At 45.8% G+C, this 20,570-nt stretch overlaps 1 protein-coding gene across 1 annotated transcript in view; it reads right to left on the bottom strand.

Annotated features, from left to right (window-relative positions):
* Positions 1-20,570, bottom strand: part of SELENOO (selenoprotein O) — a 215,712-nt gene that overhangs the window by 155,980 nt on the left and 39,162 nt on the right. Inside the window, exon 3 of the mRNA XM_085653951.1 lies at positions 2,885-3,065. Within this exon, the coding sequence (XP_085510077.1) occupies positions 2,885-3,065 (181 nt within the window). The remainder of the gene's footprint in view (positions 1-2,884; positions 3,066-20,570) is intronic.

Genomic DNA, 20,570 nt, shown 5'->3' with positions numbered 1-20,570 from the left:
AGTGGATATTTGTTCTGATTTTACTGTGCTGGACATTTCTAGTCTGTTTTCACTGTACAAGAGTGGGACCCACTTTCCAGTTAGCTATTCGCGTTCCGAAATCTCTATGACCAAGGAAGGAAGTGCCTCGCAGAGTACTCTAGAATTGTTGTGCAAACAGATCTGATGTCTGCCTGACAGTTTCACAGTGGTGAGAAGACATAACCAGAGTTTAATCCATGAGGGAAGTGCTGTTTACCTGATCTGCTTAACCTACATTCCAGAGTAACTGCTGAGAGAGAAAAGGAGACTAAATCCTGCAGTTGGAGGGGCTGTCCGGGAGGAACAAGGGGCAGTATGATCCGGGTGATGGTGGGGCCTGCCGTGAGATGAAGACTACAGAAAGCAATTTGTGTACCTCGGTTTTGACAGGTTAGTCTCTCCGCCACCGGTTTTTCATGGGAGCTTTTGAAACCAGACCACCACCGAAGCCCGGTCGAGGCTGTGATCCGGGTCGATGTGGCATGTACTGCCATTGCGCCCAGAAAGTACCTGGCCAGTATGCCCAAGAGAATCACGTCTTGAACCAAGTTGCACTGCCCAAGAAAAGGTGAAGTAGGCGAGTGGTCAGCCTGTATGACTTTCATGCAGAAGATTTATTTCCGCCATTCCCTCCAAAAATGCATAGAAGAATCTGCACACATCTGTAGGTAGCAGAAGCTAGCTTATTCACGCCCAAGGCAAGCTATCAGTACTGAGAGTATGGTTGTTTCAGTCCAGCAATAGGTTCAATGATGCAATGTAGGCAGACCATACATCTCCAGAAAATCCAAGATCTTGTGCTTTAGGAATACCTTGTTTACTGAACTTCCACTATTTAGCAGTGTATTCTTACTTTATGAACTCGCATGGTCTTGCAGCACATCCTTATTTCCTGAACCCGCAATGGTCAACACTATTTTTGGAGTTAGCACTAGTGCTGTGAAACCTTGATTCTCAAGGTGTTGCTTTCTGATCCCTGCATCTTTAGTTACTAGTCTGATATATCTGTTTGCTTTCAGCCAAGCATTATCCAAGTTTTCTATTCTTTCAAGGTAAGCACTACTTCACTCTAGATCCTTGTCCATTATAGCTGGGTACTGAGTTGCCCAACATTGCTGCTACTAACTCACGTGTTACAGCGTAATCACCAAGATTTGTGGGCACTGCTGGCATGGTGGATGATTGCTTTCATCCATCATGAGTATTCTCTTTTAAAAGCTCACCAAAGTTATCTGCTCCAAAAATGTTGCCCTTGTATACATGTCCTTCATGTGGATATTATGCAGCCAATATATGTTTTTTGTTTTGAACACACTTTATTGATGACTTTGTTACATCATATAATGTGAGAAATATTCTGCAGAGACAGCCTTTGTTCTGTACAATAGTTACAGTATATGTGTCATATACAGATTCTGCATATGTTACTCCGCGTGACTTGCAGCCAATATATGTTAACAGCAAATCCGTTTGAGAAACTGAGTTTCATTATTACAGTGTCAAACTCTGTATTGTTTTGGCGCACATCACCTTTAGTATAAATGTTATTTGCCCTGGATGCTAGTGTGGCTGTTGAATTGCTTTGAAAGCCTGTTACTCATGAGCTTTGACTTTTTGCTACCTTGGGGCTCCCTTGTTGGATCCCACTTATCTTCTGTGACCTAATGTGATCTTGGGCAGCTCTGTCACTATTATTCTCTTTCTTTTGTCACCCTCATCACAAGTAGTGACATACCACAGAGGGCTTCAATCCACACTTTCGAACTGACTTGTTTAATGTCAGAGGTCAGGTTAAGCATATCAAACTGTTAAGCCTAACATGTAAATACTGTAACATTAGCTACATTACCACAGTGTGGCTAATAAGCCTTTCTGCTAAGTGTTAAAAAACTTCCTCATGCGAAGGGTGCACAGCCACAATTGGGCCCACTTTGGACACTATTTGTTCATGTAACTTACACAGATTCTGCTTAGTTTATCCTGGATTTACTTAAAATTCAAATATGCCAACTTATCTTTGCCAACAATAGCCCATGTAACAGGAATGTAACATGCATTCAGAGTTTGGTTAGCAGCCTCTTGCTGCTCGGAGGTGCAAATATGCTAGTAAACTACCTCGATAAAACGACCAAATTGGGGGAGGCACAAGCAAAAAGCAGCTCTGAGACCTCCGAGTAACCTTAGAATTCCAATCATTCGTAAAATACCATTTTTGCAATAACTAGATTTTGCTCCACCTACTTCTCAGAATAAGGGGAAAATTAAAAGAACAAAATATCTGTGAAAGGCATGATATCTTAACAGATTGCCTTAGTAAGAAAAAAGTGTAGGAGTGGTAGCTGAATATAAAGCGCAATCAACAGAGGCCAACAATGACGAATAGCGTGGTGAGGAGGAAGAAGGAAGTCAAAAAAAGAAAGAAAACTTATGTGAAAAGTTAAAAGCATGCTTGTTGGTGCAAGAATTATTGTACTCAGCTATTAAAAAAAACAGCGTATAAGATAGGACACACTTATGTTCGATAAGCATGTGAATTGGACCCTAGGACCTACTGCTTATTATTTTAATCCACAACCTAAATTGAGCAATCCCTCCCTGAAATATTTTGCCTTATAAAGTGTTGCTAGTGCCAGCTCTGTATGCCTACGAAAGCACCCACATGCAGTGTAGCAGCAATGTTCAATAGTAAGTGCCTACCATGTCACTATATGGGTAAACTTGATTAAAAATTGTAACGTAAAAAATTCCTGTGGTGCTTCCCATTAACAATATCTGTACCAGATGGGGCAGTGAGGCAACACCCATATTAGAAAAGCTTCAAGAAGTCTTCATACATATAACTTGGATGAAATTAGAGTCTTACCTCTCGAAAAAATGCAGCATTCCTTTTAACTGTGTCGCGGGGGTAAGATTCCTGTATTTCTGGATAGAAGGTGCCAATCACATAGTCCAGCATTATAACTCGTATATCATTTTGATTAACACTGGGGCCCGTTCGTCCTGTCAGTTCATCTGTCGGTTTAAAAATTTCAAAGGAGCCAAACCTTTTTTTAGAAGGAAACAAAATGTTAAGTTACTTAAAAAAGCAAATCTGAAAATACACATTTTCCATGTAGTCCAACCTAAAACCTCCGAGTAACCGCAGCCCACGATAACCCAGATGCTAGAGCTATTGACCGTACCCCACCCAAGCTCTTCTGTCTTTTTTGGTGTGCAATGCTGCTTCAGCTCGTCCAAAATAACATAAAAGTCAATCATGCAACGAATGACCAATGCTCGCTCATTAACAGACATACATCAGAGCGTTGGCCGCATTAAACAAGAGCAACTTATAAAACACGCAAGTCGCCAAGTCGCTTCTACACAATAAACTATCAGGTAATGTTTTATATCCATCATGCGAGATTATACTTGCCTCCATGCCTTAAACAGAACTTAACACATTCTTATATTAAAGAGGGAAAGTCAGTATTCCGATTCAAGATTGGAGGCTTCGAAATATGATCGTTCAAAGCAGGCACACCACCAGGGCCCATCGTCACCCAGTTCGAAATAGAATTCGGTGAAAACAAACCTCCCAGCGCAATTAGACACCTTCAAAATATTTTTTCTAAAGGGGCACCGACTTGGGAAAAACCCCAAATACCAATGTCCCTCTTGTTGCAGGAACTCGGGAGAGGGACATACCAACCAACACAAGCTTCAGACACAACGCACGTGTCCCATCGTGCTAATATGAGCTAGGACAGATCGCTATGAAATGTCACCGGCAGGGCTCCATGGAGCCAAGTAAACTGCAGGACTAAGGACTAGTTCTAATTTCAACTCCTTTATTTTTACCTAGTAACAACCGAGACAAATACACCAAAGTTTGGATGCAATGGGAAGGCCAGATAAACTGTTGTGCATGCAATGAATGTATCGGGAGTTCAACCAATCAAAATTCTGCTCTACAAATTGGGCAAACAGAATTTTCAAGCGTTCCGACACGGTATTAAATATCTAGCTTTTCACCTGTGCCAATACTCTAAAATCATTACAAGGGATAGCAGTAGAGACATTGGGCAGGAAGGTCCTGCAGTACTTCCGATCTGATCTCCTGCTAAGTGGGGAGTTGTGAATGTGGTAAAAAAAGATTAGTTGTGCATCGCTCCATAGACCTACTACTCTTAACTACCCTGTGGATACCACCTACCTCCAATTGCTATGATCCTGAAGGAACCTCAAATTACAATATCCCCTCACATTAGCCAGACCCAGAAGAGATTGACTGAATGGGAATATGGAGTTCGAGGCAGACGTCTCAAAAATGTAATGCTATCTCTGTAAGACTCCGAGACTTGGTTTCACTTGGATGGTTAATATGCCGACCGCCGAGCAGTTCTAATCCTGAAAAAGTCACCAATAATGAAAAAGACTCATGGTCAAGCATCTGATCAAAAACAATGCAGCCAAAAGCGCCAGGTAGTTGATCAAGAGAGACCACTCTTTCACAGATAATTTGCCTCAGTGGGAATATCCCTGCACTGGGCTTATCAGCTGGATCTACTAACTTTCGAGTCAACATTCAATGCACAGACATTTCAGCAACTGAGTGGCCATTTCAAGAATCCATATGCAGCAAAAAGTACAAAATACACCTGGTCTGAAAGAGAGACTTAGAGGCTGAATACCACCATATGAAAGTAGTTTTATATTGTCAGAGGATATTTTATATATAGTGTGGAATACACTCACTGCTTGATTGACTGTGAGGATTAGATATACCTTAACTGAGTTTCCATAAATTGGGGATTCTTCGTGGATGTTATTTCTCATCGGTTACAACTATTGGAATTTTCTGACCTCATCTCATACCAACCATTTGCCTTGAAAAAGTCATTGTACTTACTTGGTACAGACGAAACACATGTTGGCTGTTATTTATATCGAGTATGTGCTGAAGAACAATAAAAGTAACATCACACATTGAAGCTTTGTGGACTGTTCACTTCATCATTTGGAACTTTTGGATATCCTGCATTATACAAGAACCTTGGACAAATTATCTACTACATTGACGTTGGTCCTTGAAAATTTGGTTGTGTGTAGGACCTATTTTATTGTGTATGGGTGTGCTGTATTAGCTGATTCTTATCAATTCTCCAGCAGTTTGTTGTTTCAATCTGCTCACAGCACTTCTGGGTAGTAAGTGTTTTTTTTTTTTTTTTTTTTTGAAAACCTTTATTGACATTTCACTCAATTACACATACGGGCCTACAACCCCCGGGGCCGGCAGCTAAACAATCAGAATAACAAAAAGCAGGTATATCACAGTCAGTACCTCGGGGAGCAAAATCTCGACGCTAACATACTCTCAGTCTCTGAACAGCCCAAGTAGGAAACCAGGATAATAAAGGTTTACATTTTATAATAGAAAAGGATGGAAGGATCAGGTGCCAAACAGTTTCCCAGCAGCGAAAAATGGCAGGCAGAACGATAAACGTAAACAATACACAGCAGTCTATCTAAGCTATGGCGCTGAAACAGGAAGTTCAGGATGTGGAGGAATGACACGGCCATTTGCGCCTGCAACCCCTGCCCCCAGACCCAGGAAACTCCACGGAAATTATGGCACTCCGGAAACAGCAGTGATTAACAACAAAGGAGTACTACCATGCTGATCCCAGAAAAGACAAAGAAAATAAGAGAGGAAAAAGAGGCCATAGAAAAAGGAGGTGAAAGACTAAAGGATCCCCCCCCCAACCCCCCACCCTGCACCTCTGCAGATGAGTACGGCCCCCCCCCCCCAGCAGTGTGCCTGTTGCCCCGGAACCAGACCCGAAATATAGAAGAAACAGAGAAAAGAAGTGGGAAAAGAGCCCCCACCAGACGGGGGGGCAGAAAGAGTATTAATAAACTGGAGGAGGGCCTACAAAACACGCCCCCGGTTTCTCCCTCCCGCACCACACGGTTTCCCATAAAGCATACAATAATGAACACAAAATCGACCCTGTCAAAGAGGAGTAAGGAGCATTACACGCTTGGTACACTATCAGTTATGCCGTGAGAGCACACAACTCCCGAGCCCGCCCGCCTAATAGGTGACCACTTCGGAAGGGTCAGCATCATCCTTGGCCACTCTTTGCAAACCCACCCATGCATACCCCCCGTCCCAGTGCCATGTCCAATGTTACCACGAAGAGAAGTGTCCAACAAAACTCAGGAAGCGACACACACAGGTAGGGTAGAGGGCTCTGAAGATCGACACAGTCAGCTCTAGGGAGGATTGTCTTTCCCGATGCCGAGCCAGGATTTACACTGCACACCAGGCCCAGGAAGGCGGAATCAGCCAGGGCAGGCGACCGTTGCTTGGACGTTGCCTGGGTCGTCGGGGACCGCGCACGGGACAAGGCCACCACCCCCCACTCAGGTCCTAAATCTCCGGAACAGACCAAATCCACAGCCAGCTGATCGCACGTTAATATACTGTCCGGAGGGTCCAGGCGTGCACTATTTACAGGGGCGGCCACGACAATGTCCCCCCGTGCGCAGCGTGAGAAGTCCCAGTGTACCTGGGGATAGGCAGGCGGCAACTGTTCCAACGCTGATGTCACTCCATCAAGCTTGCTCCCCAACACCCAGGCTCCGTGAATCAGGGTGGAGTGAAGGGCACCGAGAGCCCTGAGAAGGTCACCGTACCCCAGTACAGCTCCCGGCGCTCGCTCCGCTACGCTCCTCAGAGTCGCACCCTCCCAATCCTGCTGCAACCCGGTGTACAGGATGGTGGACTCTGGCGTACCAGAATGGCCGCCGGGTAGATCCATCCCAGAGCGGGACCGGGGCTCAGACACAAGCGCCTCGGGTTCCATGGCACCGGTAACTGGGTTCCGAGGGCAGGCAAACAATGTGTCCGGAGTGTGGTCACGGGCCACAGTCGTCCCCACCACGGACCAACGCCCGCGAAAATCCGGGAGCAGCCCGCAAGAATCGGGACAGGTTACGGGCGGCGTCCGGGCAGCTCACCGGCGAAGGCTGAAGCAATCACCGGAGAGTCTTGGAGTTGCCACCTCGGGCACGCACTCGTTCAGCTATGCTTAGTGGTAGGAGCGACCACGGCGAAGCGCAGTCCGACATTCGCACCACTCCGGTAGTCCGACCCCACCCAGTCACCAAAGGCCGTTGTTGTTGCACTGCCGCCCGGCCTCGGCGTTCACTCGAGGTCCCGGCTCCGGGGCTACGCAGGCCGCAAACTTCAGACGGACATTTCTCCGGCGGTACCGCTGCCAGAAACTTCGGGGTCACACGGCCGGTTGCCGCTCGCGTTCACCAACACGGGTAGATAGCGCAGGCTAAGGATCTCGTGCAGGATATCTGTGCGGGGTGCGGAGGTTCACGGAGCCGGGAGCCTACGCTGCCGTCCCGGTCGCCATCTTGGCTCCTCCCCCCTGGGTAGTAAGTGTTTACGGCTTACCTAGCACCCCGCTGTACTTACATCTATTGCTTATTACACATGCCTTTTACTGGATTGTTTGATATTTGTTCTGTTTGATGTGCGGTCCTTTCCCAAGTTGGGAACACTACTACCTTTTTGTATAAATGCATGTTTTCCATTGTAAGCCGGTTTCCATGATTGGCAGAGCTGCGTTTGGCTCACATAAATAAATCCGCTATGCAGGCTGCAGGACGCTCGTGCTGGTGAATTAATTAGTCAGAAAGGACTTAATGGATTTTGCATACCTTATTCCTGTATATGTTTGCAATTAAAACTAGTGTGTTTAGATATAAAGAGGGACCTTTTATACCACATTCTGCAGCATATGCGACGCCTAAGGTTGAGCAGTAGGCCTATGCCTCACTAACCACAAAATTCATCCACGCAGGTTGGCGCAAGTTCCATTTGGTCCTGGAGTGGCGGATGTTCGCAACATGACCCACACCCCTGTACGAAATACAATGAAACTCACTGGGGGTCATTTTATACTACGATCTGGCCAGTGCTTACAACAACACCTGAATCTGTCTTTTTTTAAAATTTAACAAAACCTGTGTTATAAATATGGCAACCCGTTTTTAGTCGGGCACCTTTGCTTCATTTTGAAATTGCACTTAGAGGAGAGCAGGGTGTTTAACAGACTATATGTGTGTTAAGCTCACCGTCTAGCATGTCAACATTCACCAGAAGACCTCCTCCAACCGCATAGGTTTCAAGTTCCAAACCTACATAGCAGGACACACACTTCTCACATTTTCAACATTCACCTATGGCCATTCACTTGGAATCCTGTTTCAATTACCCCCAGCCCCCAAAGTGTGAGGAACAGAGCTCAAAATTTCAATATTCTCTAGTGCACGCCAGGTTCAACTTTTTGAGCTTAGTTACTGTTTTTTCAGTGTCGCAGCTCACCATTTCAACATTGTCTAACAATGGACTTATTTTCCATGGTTAATATCTTTGAGCCCATGCTATTAAAGCCTCAAAGTTTAACATTCTCTAACAATGAACTTACTTTCATCGGTTACAGTCCCGAGCTAATAATGCATAAATCTCAGAGCGCCACATCTTAACTTTCTCTGATAATCGATTTCCTTTCCATTGTTAATGCCCCGCTTCTGAATGATAATACAATGCACACAGGTGTGTGGCCACAAGTTAAACGTGGCAATTTACCTACCCTGGTACCCTGCACATTCCTTTTCCAATTTTAAGGGGAAGTGAGTTATGGTAGGTGTTCTGGTAATGGCTCCAAACAAGTGTTAATATTCTTAACTTCACACACTTACGGTTAGTGAGAAATTGGTCTGGAGTGCAACAGTGATCCTTTCCTCAGCTCACGTTAAACTTGTTTAGTTACTGCTTACTAAGTGTCACAGCTCACTATTACGGCTATCTCTAATAACTCACCCGCACTAAACTGACTAACCCTGTCCCATAGCATACAGTACCACAGTTCCAATATTTGGTTAATACACTTTAACTGAAGCCCAAATCTATCCACACCTCTCCCCGCCCAATGTTCTCACTCTCCCCCATAAATGTTCAAGGTCTCACTATCTTCACATGCCCAGGGACCCCTTTGTTTTCCGGACTTTCTCGCTTCCAAGTGTTCTCTCACCCTCTTAAGTGCCCAAACTTGGTAGATCCATCCTCCATTCCCTTTGTTCTTTCTCTCGCTCTTTAGTTAAACCACTCGTACTAGCTGTGTCTCCCAGTGTCTGTTATTCCCATAATCCTTTTCCACTGCACACCCTGCCACATAATTCCACTACACAAATCTACTCCACACCACACAATTCAACAACTAACTAAAAGGGTGCTTAATGTTACTTCTGGAATTTTGGCAAGGTCCTGTATTAAACAGTGTCAGTTAACACCCAATGAGATTCTTTAAACAACAATAGCCTGATAACACTCCACCCACCTATGGTAAACATATTAAAGTGTCAGACTATATATATATATATATTCACTTAAAAAACCATAGGTTTCACACATGTTATAGTTAGCTGGACATTTCCCTCGTAAAAAACCAATGAAATTCCCCCGTTATAGTTAGTAAAGGGAACTATAACTCACGCGACCGCAATCCACTGCTGATGACGTCAGATATTACATCACTGTATTTATTAACTTATTTACCCATTTTTCTTTCCTTTAACCTTTAGCTATACATATTTAATAAATATTTATTTTACAGAAAGACACATATGTCATCAGTGATGTAATATCTGACGTCATCAGCAGTGGATTGCGGTCGCGTGAGTTATAGTTCCCTTTACTAACTATAACGGGGGAATTTCATTGGTTTTTTACGAGGGAAATGTCCAGCTAACTATAACATGTGTGAAACCTATGTTTTTTTCAGTGAATTTGTACGGTTTTTGAAATGCCAAGTTATGTATTTATTATTTATTTTAAGGTTTTTCACCGTGTGCGTACCGTGCGCGCACGGTGCGCTTCGCGCACCGTGCGCCCACGTTACGCCGTATGCGTAATTTTCCCGTTTCTACCGTGCGCGCACGGTAAGCGCACTCCGCGATTTTTCGTAAAAATATTAAAAACATTTATGGCCCTTGGGGGTCCTTTGGGGACCCCCTGACAATGGCTAGGGGGTCAGGAACTGTCCACCCTGCCCCCTTTTCATGTTCTCCACCTTTATTTTTCACCTCCCTCGAACTGCGAGAGACAAAACGGCGGCCGACACTTCCTGGTTTCGACCGATTCGAATGTTTACTAAGATCTAACAACCAATCAGAATTGCGCTCGCGCACGGCAGGGTGCGCTTACCGTACGCGCACGGTGCGCGCCTATAGATATATATATGCTTTTAAATGCTATTTTCTCAGAAAATACTGAACAGATTTACACCAGACCTGCAAAAGGCACATCCCTGACCTGAGGACTACCTCTCTGCCAAATTTCAAGGTTTTCTGTTCAGCCGTTAGTTTTGGGACCCCCCCTTTTTCTCAGCCCCCGCTTGACGAATTCACCCGAGACTTTCAGGGAAGGAGCGGAGCGGAGCACCCCACCTATTTTGAAAATTTCGTGAGGAGTCGTCAATCGACGCAAAAGATATTCCAAATAGAATGTTGCGGATTTCCTATGGAAACACGGTCCTAACTATAACTATCTACTGGCGACCGCCAGTAGAATATATATATATATATATATATATATATATATATATATATATATATATATATATATATTCACTGAAAAAACCATAGGTTTCACACATGTTATAGTTAGCGGAAATTTTACTGATAAAAAACCAATGAAATTGCCCCGTTATAGTTAGTGCTGGCAACTATAACTCACGCGACCGCAATCCTCTGCTGATGCTAATACTGTATTTAGACACTTATTTGCCCATGTCTTCTTCCATACATTTTTAGCTATACATATATTACAAATATTTTTTTTTATAAAGACACATATGTCATCAGCAGAAGATTGCGGTCGCGTGAGTTATAGTTGCCAGCACTAACTATAACGGGGCAATTTCATTGGTTTTTTATCAGTAAAATTTCCGCTAACTATAACATGTGTGAAACCTATGGTTTTTTCAGTGAATTTGCAAGGTTTTTTAAATGCTAATTCCTAACTATAACGTGTGTGAAACCTATGGTTTTTTCAGTGAATTTGTACGGTTTTTTAAATGCTAAGTTACTTTACGCCATTCGAGGCGTGCGCGCCCACTTAACGCAGTTCGTTCCGTGCACGGTTTTTAGCAACTTTAATAAGCCCTGTACATTTGGTGGCCTTCGGCCACCAAAAGCACAGGGGGTGGGGTCAATGTGGATAGTGTTTTTTTTATTTCGATTTTATAATTTCATGTTGCCAAAATTTAGTTTTTTTTCAGAGGTCTAATAAGCCCTGTACATTTGGTGGCCTGCGGCCACCAAAAGCGCAGGGGGTGGGGTAAGTGTGGATAGTGTTTTTTTATTTTTATTTTTTTTTTTAACCGTACGCGTACGGTAAGCGTACGGTAAGCGTACTCGCCGAAATTGCCGAAAAAAAAAAAAAAAAACGTTTTTGCTCTTGGGGGATGTTTGGGGACTCCCTCAACATGACTGTGTGGGAGGGAGTTGTCAAAACAGCCCCGTAACATGTTTTTGGACATCATGTTTGATAAATAACACTCAGTGCGAGAGACAAAATGGCGGACGCCGCTTCCTGGTTTCGGCCGATTCGAATGTTTACTAAGATCTAAGAGCCAATCAGAATCACGCTCGCGCACGCCACCGTACGCGTACGGTAAGCGTACGGTAAGCGTACCGTAAGCGGGCTCAGATATATATATTGATTTAAAGGCTATTTTCTCAGAATCTACTGAACAGATTTACACCAAACCTACAAAAGGCACTTCCTTGACCTAGGGACTACCTCTCTGCCAAATTTCTAGTAATTCTGTTCAGCCGTTCGGGCTGTAGCTCTGTCTAAAGGTCCTATGGAAAAATGCATGGGAAAAACGCGTTTTGGGACCCCCCTTTTATCTCAGCTCCCGCTTGACGAATCCCCCCGAGACTTTCAGGGTAGGAGCGGAGCGTAGCGCCCCACCTATTTTGAGAAATTCGCGAGGATTCATCGACCGGCGCCAAAGTTATTCAAAATAGAATGTTGCGGATTTCCTATGGAAAAGGGGTCCTAACTATAACTACCTACTGGCGACCGCCAGTAGGTAATATATATATAAAAATATAAAAGAAAAACACAATTTTGTGATTCTGGAATCTATTTATATGTGTTGGAAGGATTTTATTTTCAAAAATCTTTATTGTAACCATGTTAGACCAAAGGCAGGACTTGAGGCCAAATAGTGTTCAATCAGCTACAGTGGCAGACAAGGTGGTTATGGTCTCTAAACTATGCCTATTAGGTCATGAACATTTTATAAAACCATAAAGAAGCATGAACGAAAACTGTGCTTGGAATATGTCCTGGGGCTCATTTATTCTATTAAGCTTAATTCAAAGTTCTCACGTATTGGCAGATTAGAGGAAAGGGTTTGGTAAAGTAGAACTAAGGGGTTACAGAGTAGTTTATTATACATGTATTAGCAACCTTTAGGCTGATTTGAAGTACTTTCAAGTTTGGTAAAATGAGAAAAGAAGAAAACATTAAAATAGTGTTTATCCAAGAACAGATCATTTAGCAAAATGGGGAGGCCTATATTGTGTGGTTTTTGCCCACACCACTGTGCTGCTATACGTTTGATGGCCCGAGTGAAGATTTTTTTTTACCGCATTTGGTACCCAAATTGAGCAAATGACAGACAAAGGAATAATAACAGGACATTGATATGTGGACACCAAATCGGTCAGTGGTTAGTTGCTGAATCCGTGGTTGATATGTTTGCTTATTGTTAATCTGAGTGCCTGAGACACTCTTTCCAATGGAATACCAGTTATTTGTTTTGTGCAGCTATGTCTTCATGTGGGACAAAACATCAGCCAAGGATTTGATGAAGCTGGACCATGTCTCAGCCTGTAGAGCCATGCAGTGTCTCCCAGTTAAGGTTTGCACCCATCTATATAGCCTAAATCTGTGTCTCCTTAATTATTCTATGCACTCTTGGGTGTTTAATTCCCCCACCTCAATTTCTTCCATAGAAATGCACCTTAATTTTCAAGTGATCTCATTAAATTGATTGAATTGAAACATAGTGTTTTATCATATATTATTGTACTGTACCATTTGTACAGCAAACGATTGCCCTAAGGAGGCCCCAAAGAGTTTTCTGGATGTTTGTGTAAGAGACACTGTTGTAGTGCGGTATAAATGGCAGAGTGTTTGTTTGCCCTGACCTAAATGCAGTATGTTTGGTGTCATAAATGAGGTTGAAGGTGTGCTCCAATTGAGATGCAGTCAGTCTGTAGGAGCATTTATGCATGTAAGTGAATGTGAGTGAGAAAGAGCACATTGGGTTGCCTCCACCTTCTGTTACCTGCCCCTGATGGACTGTTTGCTAGGGAACAGTTAGTGTTTTGCTTTTTGACAATTGTTGATTATCCTTACTCGTTCCAGGAGGGTTGACCAGAGCTAGAGATCTTCTGTAATTGAGCAAATAGTGGAGTTATGTCATTTCTTCAATGCATTTCACACTGGTGGATCTTAAATATTCCATTATTTAAGTCTAGAGACCGCTAGAGGTGACAGACCAGCCTAAAAATGAATTTAAATAGGTTTGCCTCCCTAGGACGTCTGAGAGGGTAATTGGAATCAAGCAACACACACATTAGGCTCTTGATAGCTTATAGACAGCATTTTCTTGCCTAGGGATTTGTTGGATGTCGGCGCACGTAGCCTTACTTGTGGTGCACAAACATCTTTCTTTGCAGCACACAGAGGAACAAAATTAGAGGGCACACGGATCGTTAAACCTCCCCCATGGTTTGTTCTCATAAGGCTTCCACATCAGTAGTTTGCGGTGGAACGGCTTCCAAAACAAGACCTCTTAAGTCTGCCTATCATTTCCAGAATTTGAGGTGCTTCTGCGGGCAGCCCCGCGCTGTAAATATAGGGTGCTCATGACCCATGCCCCAATCAAGACCTGCCTTCCATGCTCCCAGTTTGGGTGGGGCCTGGTCCTTCCATGCCTTAAGATATATCTCTTTTAGCCAGGTGAGGCCCAAGAACAGCAAATGCCTTTTATAGATATTGACCCACATTTCTTCTGTGAAATGTAGTGGGGCGAGCTTTGGAGACAAGGGTGGTGTAAGTATTTGAACTGGATAAGTCTTAGGTGAGAAGCTATTGCGACTCTCTACGGGGATTCTAGCGCCTCTGTCCAGTACTCATTATCAAGGGGACCAAGGACTACCTGCCATTTCTCTTGGAGTGAGTCTAGTGTAGTAGAGGGATTCGTCACCAGGGTTTGGTATATCTTTGCAATCTTGTGGTCCCCCAAGTCACGTATGAATACCTTAGCTTCTATCGGGTTGAGCTCTGGGAGAGATTCCAGCGCTCGACGTACGGGGTTGGAGCATGCCACTATTGCAGGTACTTATAGAATTGTGAATGCGGCATAACAAATTCCTTCCTGAGCTCCTGGAAGGACTTCAAGGAGGCGCCTCGCATTACATCTCCCAAACCAGAAATACCTATGGCATCCCAGTCCCCAAACCCCGACAGGGTGGACACCTGTGGAAGAAGACCTCTCTGCCAGAGGGGAGTTTCCCACGTCAGTCGTCCCCACCATCCCATTCTGCGCAATGCATCTTTCTATACCCCAAAAACCACACGCGTGGCAGGCGGGAATCAAAGCTCTTTTTGAGGTATGTAGGAGTAATTGGGGTAATGAGCCACTGTTCCACCTGGTACGCCTGGTCATTTCTATTCCCGTACCACCAATCGTTCAAAGCCAGGAGATGAGATGCTGCATATGATATGATTGGATGTCAGGGGTCACTATCCCCCCACAGTACGTAGACTCAAAGCACGTTTTTAGCACAACTCTAATGGCTTGATCATTACAAAGGAAGAGGCTTAGCCTTGAATTAAGCTGACTGAACCAGATGGCCGGTATCTGAAAGGGATGAGTCCGTAGCTGATAGAGGCGAGGGAGCGACACTATCTTAAAAATTGCCGACTTTCCCAAAATAGATAGGGGCATACGTGCCTATGACCTCTTCTCAGCCGGAGTGCGTGCCCAGATGGGGGTAATATTTTCGTCCCACGATATCGAATGGGAGGACGAGTGGTGGACCCCGATGTATTTAAACTTGGTTGTGGCTAGCGTTACCTCCCCAACCTAGGCGCCCATCTCTGAGCCCCCTCACAGAGGCCACAGTATAGACGTACGGGCATTCATATACAATCCAGAGTTCTCTCGATATATTTGCATTATGCGGAGTAACCGAGGTCCAGTCCCATGCGGCTCGAAAAGAAACAAAAAGGACATAGTCTGCATATAGGGCGATACGATACGATATCCCTCCCGGCCATTCAAATCCCTTGACCTGTGCGGCAATTCGCAGCCACGAGGCCAGCGGTTCCATTGCCAATGCAAATAAATAGGGGGCATCCCTGGCGAGTGCCATGCCCTATTGAGAAGGGGTCAGAGACCGCCCCCCACGACTCTAACCGAGCTGTGAGGTTGGTATATAGCAGTCGAATATATGACATAAGACGTGGCCCAATGTTTAAGCGGTGTAGGACGACAAACCGGTACGTCCACCCCAGCGAATCAAATGTACTGCCTAAATCGGTCAACAGCAGTGCTACCGGGCCTTCAAGACGTTCAATCGCTGCTACTGCATTGTGACCCCGCCGGATGTTGGTGAGTGGCCTAATGAGGCATAAATCCTGCCTGGTCAGGGTGAACCAGATGTCATTTAGGGAAGGATATGGTTAGCTAGGGCTTTGGCCAAGAGTTTGGCCTCAACATTCAGCAGCGATATTGGACGATATGATCAATGTTGATCTGGGGGTCGGCCGGGCTCATGGAATACTGCAATTTCGGCATGCCACCAGTCTGGCGGGAGTCTTCACTCCTCAAGGGCTGCACTCACTACCGCAACATAGTGGGTAACGAACGGAGATTGAAAAAGCTTGTAAAACTCACACGGGAACCATTAGGACCCGGAGCTTTGCCTGTGCGCAAGTCTACAAGGGCTGAACCCAGATCCTCAGCTTTCAGGGGAACATCTAATTCTGCTCGCGTCACATCTGATAAGGCCTTTGGGGGTAGGTCATCGAGAAAGCGGTGTATCATGGGTTCTGGCAGAGCGTCTTTGGGAGCATGTAGATCAGCATAATAGGTCGCAAAGCTGGATGCGATTTGGACCGGGTCAGTGAGTGTTTGACAGTCTTCACCCAGAGTACCAGGTGCTGTTGACGGGCAGAGTGCTTGTTGGCATAAACGATGCAGGAGAGAGCTCGACTTCGCCCTCACTGGTATATTCTGCTGTGGTAGGCCAGCCAGGCTTGACTGACCTTGTCGCGCAGTGTGTTGGCATGTGTTTGCACGAGAAGAAGTTGGCGGCGAATCTGCCTCCTGTTCTCACCCCTACTCCGCTGCTCCAACTCCACTGCTGAACCTCTGTCTGGAGTAATGCTTCCCGGTGCTTCTTCTGTTGAACAGTACAGAAAGATAAGTCAGCACCCCCGAGGGTTGGCTTCATGGCCTCCCAAATGGTCTCTGCCGAGTTAACCGTTCCTATATTGTCAGCGAAGTAATCTGTAATGGCCTGATGCATGTACGTTTTATATTGTGAATCATGGAGGTGCCAGACCGACAGGCACCATTGGAAAGAAGGGCGAGCTACACCCAAACGCAATGTCAGCACCACTGGGCAGTATATCCGTTGCCGCGATTCGATAATAGTAACTGGCCGGTACAAAAATATAGTCTAAGCGTGAGAATGAAACGTGGACTGTGGAGTAGTATATATAGCTTTGCGCAGTTGGGTGTAGGTGTCTCCACGTGTCTATCCAGCCCATGTCCTGCACCAATGTCTGTAGTCGTGTTTCTCTCAGTGCCCCCAGCCCTCCGTATGGTCTCAATCTGTCCTGGGCTGGAATCAAGACATCATTCCAATCTCCACCTATTATGGAGAGGCCTTTGGGTACTTCTAACACTATCTTTCTCAGGCGCTCCACAAATGACTCAGACAATTGGGGGGGGGGGGGGGGGTCGCATAAGTACTGCCAAGTATAAAGAGTTCCCCATATAACGTGCCAGTCACAATAACATATCTACCCTGGGGATCGGACCATGTTTTAGTGGGTGTAAAGGGGACTCTCCAATGAATCAAGACCGCCACCCCGCATGAACCTCTGGTAAACCCTGCATGAAAGACCTGTATGTAGCCTAAACAGGAGACATGGCTCCTTGGTGCCCATAAGTAACAGGAAATCTGGACATGGCTCCTTGGTGCCCATAAGTAACAGGAAATCTGCTGAGGCGCGTTTGACCTGGCGAAGGACAGCCCCTCTTTTAGTCTTGTGTAGCACCCCCGTATAATCCAGCTCAATCAATCAATCAATCAGGGAATCGTAAGCGCGCTACTCACCTGTGAGGGTCTCAAGGCACTGAGGGGGGGGGGGGGGCGCAGATCTGGTTAGCCAAAGAGCCAAGTCTTGAGAGTTTTCCTGAAGGTGTTCAGGGAGGGGGCGCATCTGATGTCTGCCGGTAGCTCGTTCCAGGTCTTAGCTGCAATGTTAGTGAAGGATCTTCCGCCTGCTCTGGCTCTGTGGATGCGCGGGGTTTCGGCCAGTGCAAGGTTGGAAGATCGGAGGTTTCTTTTGGGTACGTGGAAGTTGATTCTGTCATTGAGGTATTTGGGTCCGTTGTTGTGTAGGCATTTGTAGGCGTGAGTGAGGATTTTGAAAGGGACTCTTTTCTCCACGGGGAGCCAGTGGAGACTTAGTAGGTGTTGACTGATGCGTTTGTGTCGGGGGATGCCGAGGACAAGTCTGGCGGTGTTCTGTACAGTCTGGTTTTTGCAGAGTAGGGACTTGTTGATGCCGGCATAGAGTGCGTGTCCATAGTCCAGTCTGCTGGTGATGAGTGCGTGGGTGACCGTTCCACTTGAAGGTCTTGCGGAGGGTGTTGAAGCAGCTGAAGTTGACGGCGTAGACCGGTCGGTTCATGGTGAGTGACGAGTCTAGTACGATGGCAAGGTTCTTGGCATGGTCTGAGGGAGTATGTGGGCTTCCGAGAGCGGTCGGCCACCAGGTGCTGTCCCATGCAGAAGGGGTGGTACCAAGGACGAGGACTTCTGTCTTCTCGGCGTTGAGCTTCAGGCAGCTGTTGGCCATCCAGACTGCGACGTCTTGCATTCCTTTCTGGAAGTTGAGTTTGGCAGTGGTGGGGTCTTTGGTGAGGGAGAGGATGAGTTGGGTGTCGTCAGCGTAGGATACGATGTTGAGGCAGTGTTGTCGGACGATGGCTGCGAAGGGGGCCATGTAGATGTTGAAGAGGGTGGGGCTCAGGGATGAACCCTGCGGGACTCCGCAGGTGATTTTCGTGGGGTCGGAGAGGAAGGGTGGGAGTCTGATCCTTTGGCTTCTTCTGGTGAGGAATGATCAGATCCAGTCCAGGGCTGTTCCTTGTATGCCTGCGTTGTGTGGTCTGGTGACTAGTGTGTGGTGGGAGACGGTGTTGAAGGCCGATGATAGGTCGAGTAGGATGAGGGCTGCGGAGTGGCCTTGGCACAGGAGGGTGTGGATGTCATCTGTTGCGGCATGTAGGGCGGTCTCTGTGCTGTGGTTGCTTCAGAATCCGGATTGGGACGGGTTGAGGACGGCGTTCTCTTCAATAAATTGTGTCAGTTTCCTGCTGACTGTTTTCTCTGCAACTTTGGCTGCGAAGGGGAGGAGCGAGATGGGCCAATAGTTCTTGAGGTCGGTAGGGTCAGCTTGGGCCAGCTGTCTATCTGAAGCCTGCTATCTGATTCTGTCATAGGGCAACGTGTGGAGAATTAATGTAGGACGTGGCTTGATGTGGGGCATGAAAACCATATGCATAGTAAAGTAAGACACAGCACATTTAACAAAACTTCACAACACAATCCCATCCCCCCCCCCCCTCCCTGCCCCACCCAATACCTTAAAACAGCAAAAGCATCTGTCGCAGTTAGGGTCTTACTTCTGCTCCAACGGGAGCAGGGCGCAGCCCCATATCAATGGATCCTCACTGAACTATTCCCAGTCATAGGAAAAGTTTTCAGATACGGAGAAGAGAGTGCGGGGGGTGAGTCTCTCATGTCCTAGGACTGTGTCATCAACCAAATGGAATTCGTTCTTGTGGCCCTCAGACTCCATGTTGTGACGGGGATGAATCGTGTCGATCTTCATCTACTCGGGTGCTGGAGGCGCCTCGTGACTTGGAGCGGCGCCTCGAACGTGATCTGCGGTTTGGTTTCCCTTTAAGTGTGACGAGTTTCTGTGCGGCTTCTCCAGAGGACGACTGAGTCAAAGCGCGGCGGGGTGTGCGGCTGGGGCTTCTGCCTTTCGTCCATCCAGGCGAACACTTCTTCAGGAGTATCAAACAAAAGTGTAGGTGGTTTGTATACAACCCTCAGCCGGGACGGCAGTGCATGCTGGAATTTTAAGTCCCGCAGCCGAGCCTTAGCAGCCGTGAATGATTGTCAGCATTGTTGCACCATTCTCGTGCATTCAGGAAAGATTAAAATGTTGTGCGAGTCATATTGGAATTCACAAAATCCTCAGCACACGTCTGTAGAGTGATAATAAATATCAATGCAAGTATACACAAATTATAAGGAAAATGCTACTTACCCAGTATGCATCTGTTCTTGGCATATAGAGTTGTAGATTCATATGCGTTAGTATAGATTGCCATCTGGTGTTGGGCCCGGATGTTTGCACGTTGTTCTTCTTCGAAGAAGTCTTTGTAGTCACGAGGTAGGCGACTCCTCCTTTTGGTGATAGTGCGCATGGGCATCGACTTCATCCTTAGATTGTTTTGCCATAACGGTTGATGATGGAGTTAGTAAGAATAGTAAAGAGATGTCCATGTAAAATGTATCCAAGTAAGATATTACTGCACCAGATAGAGGAACCCGGGGAGGTGGGTGGTTGCATATGAATCTACAGCTCTATATGCCAACAACCGATGCATACTGGGTAAGTAGCATTTTCTGTTCGAGGCATACGAGCTGTATATCATATGCGTAAGCATAGACTATACAGCAGTTATTTTCCTAGCGGTGGCTAACCAATATCTGTTGCAGTGGTTTGAAATAGTGTTTTTAAAACCACCTGGCCCACACTAGCTTCTTGTTTTGCGAACACATCTACAGAATAGTGCTTTGTGAATGTGTGTGGTGTAGAGCATGTTGCAACTTTGCAGATGTCATCTAAGGGTATGTTCCCTAAGAATGCCATAGAAGCCCCTAGTTTGCGTGTCGAGTGTGCTCTAGGGAGAATTGTTAAGGTGCGTTTAGCTTTAAGGTAGCATATTTGGATGCACTTAACTATCCACCGTGCAATACCTGCTTTTTAAATGGGATTGCCTTTATGTGGTGGTGAGAAAGTAACAAAGAGTTGTTCAGTTTTCCTAAAAGACTTGGTTCTTTCAATGTAATAAAGTAGCGCTCTT

This window comes from Triturus cristatus, chromosome 4_1 (assembly GCF_964204655.1).
Source record: "Triturus cristatus chromosome 4_1, aTriCri1.1, whole genome shotgun sequence".
In the NCBI taxonomy this organism is placed as follows: Eukaryota; Metazoa; Chordata; class Amphibia; order Caudata; family Salamandridae; genus Triturus; species Triturus cristatus.
The sequence above is the reverse complement of the archived record's forward strand: the minus strand, read 5'-3'. Positions and strand labels throughout refer to the sequence as shown.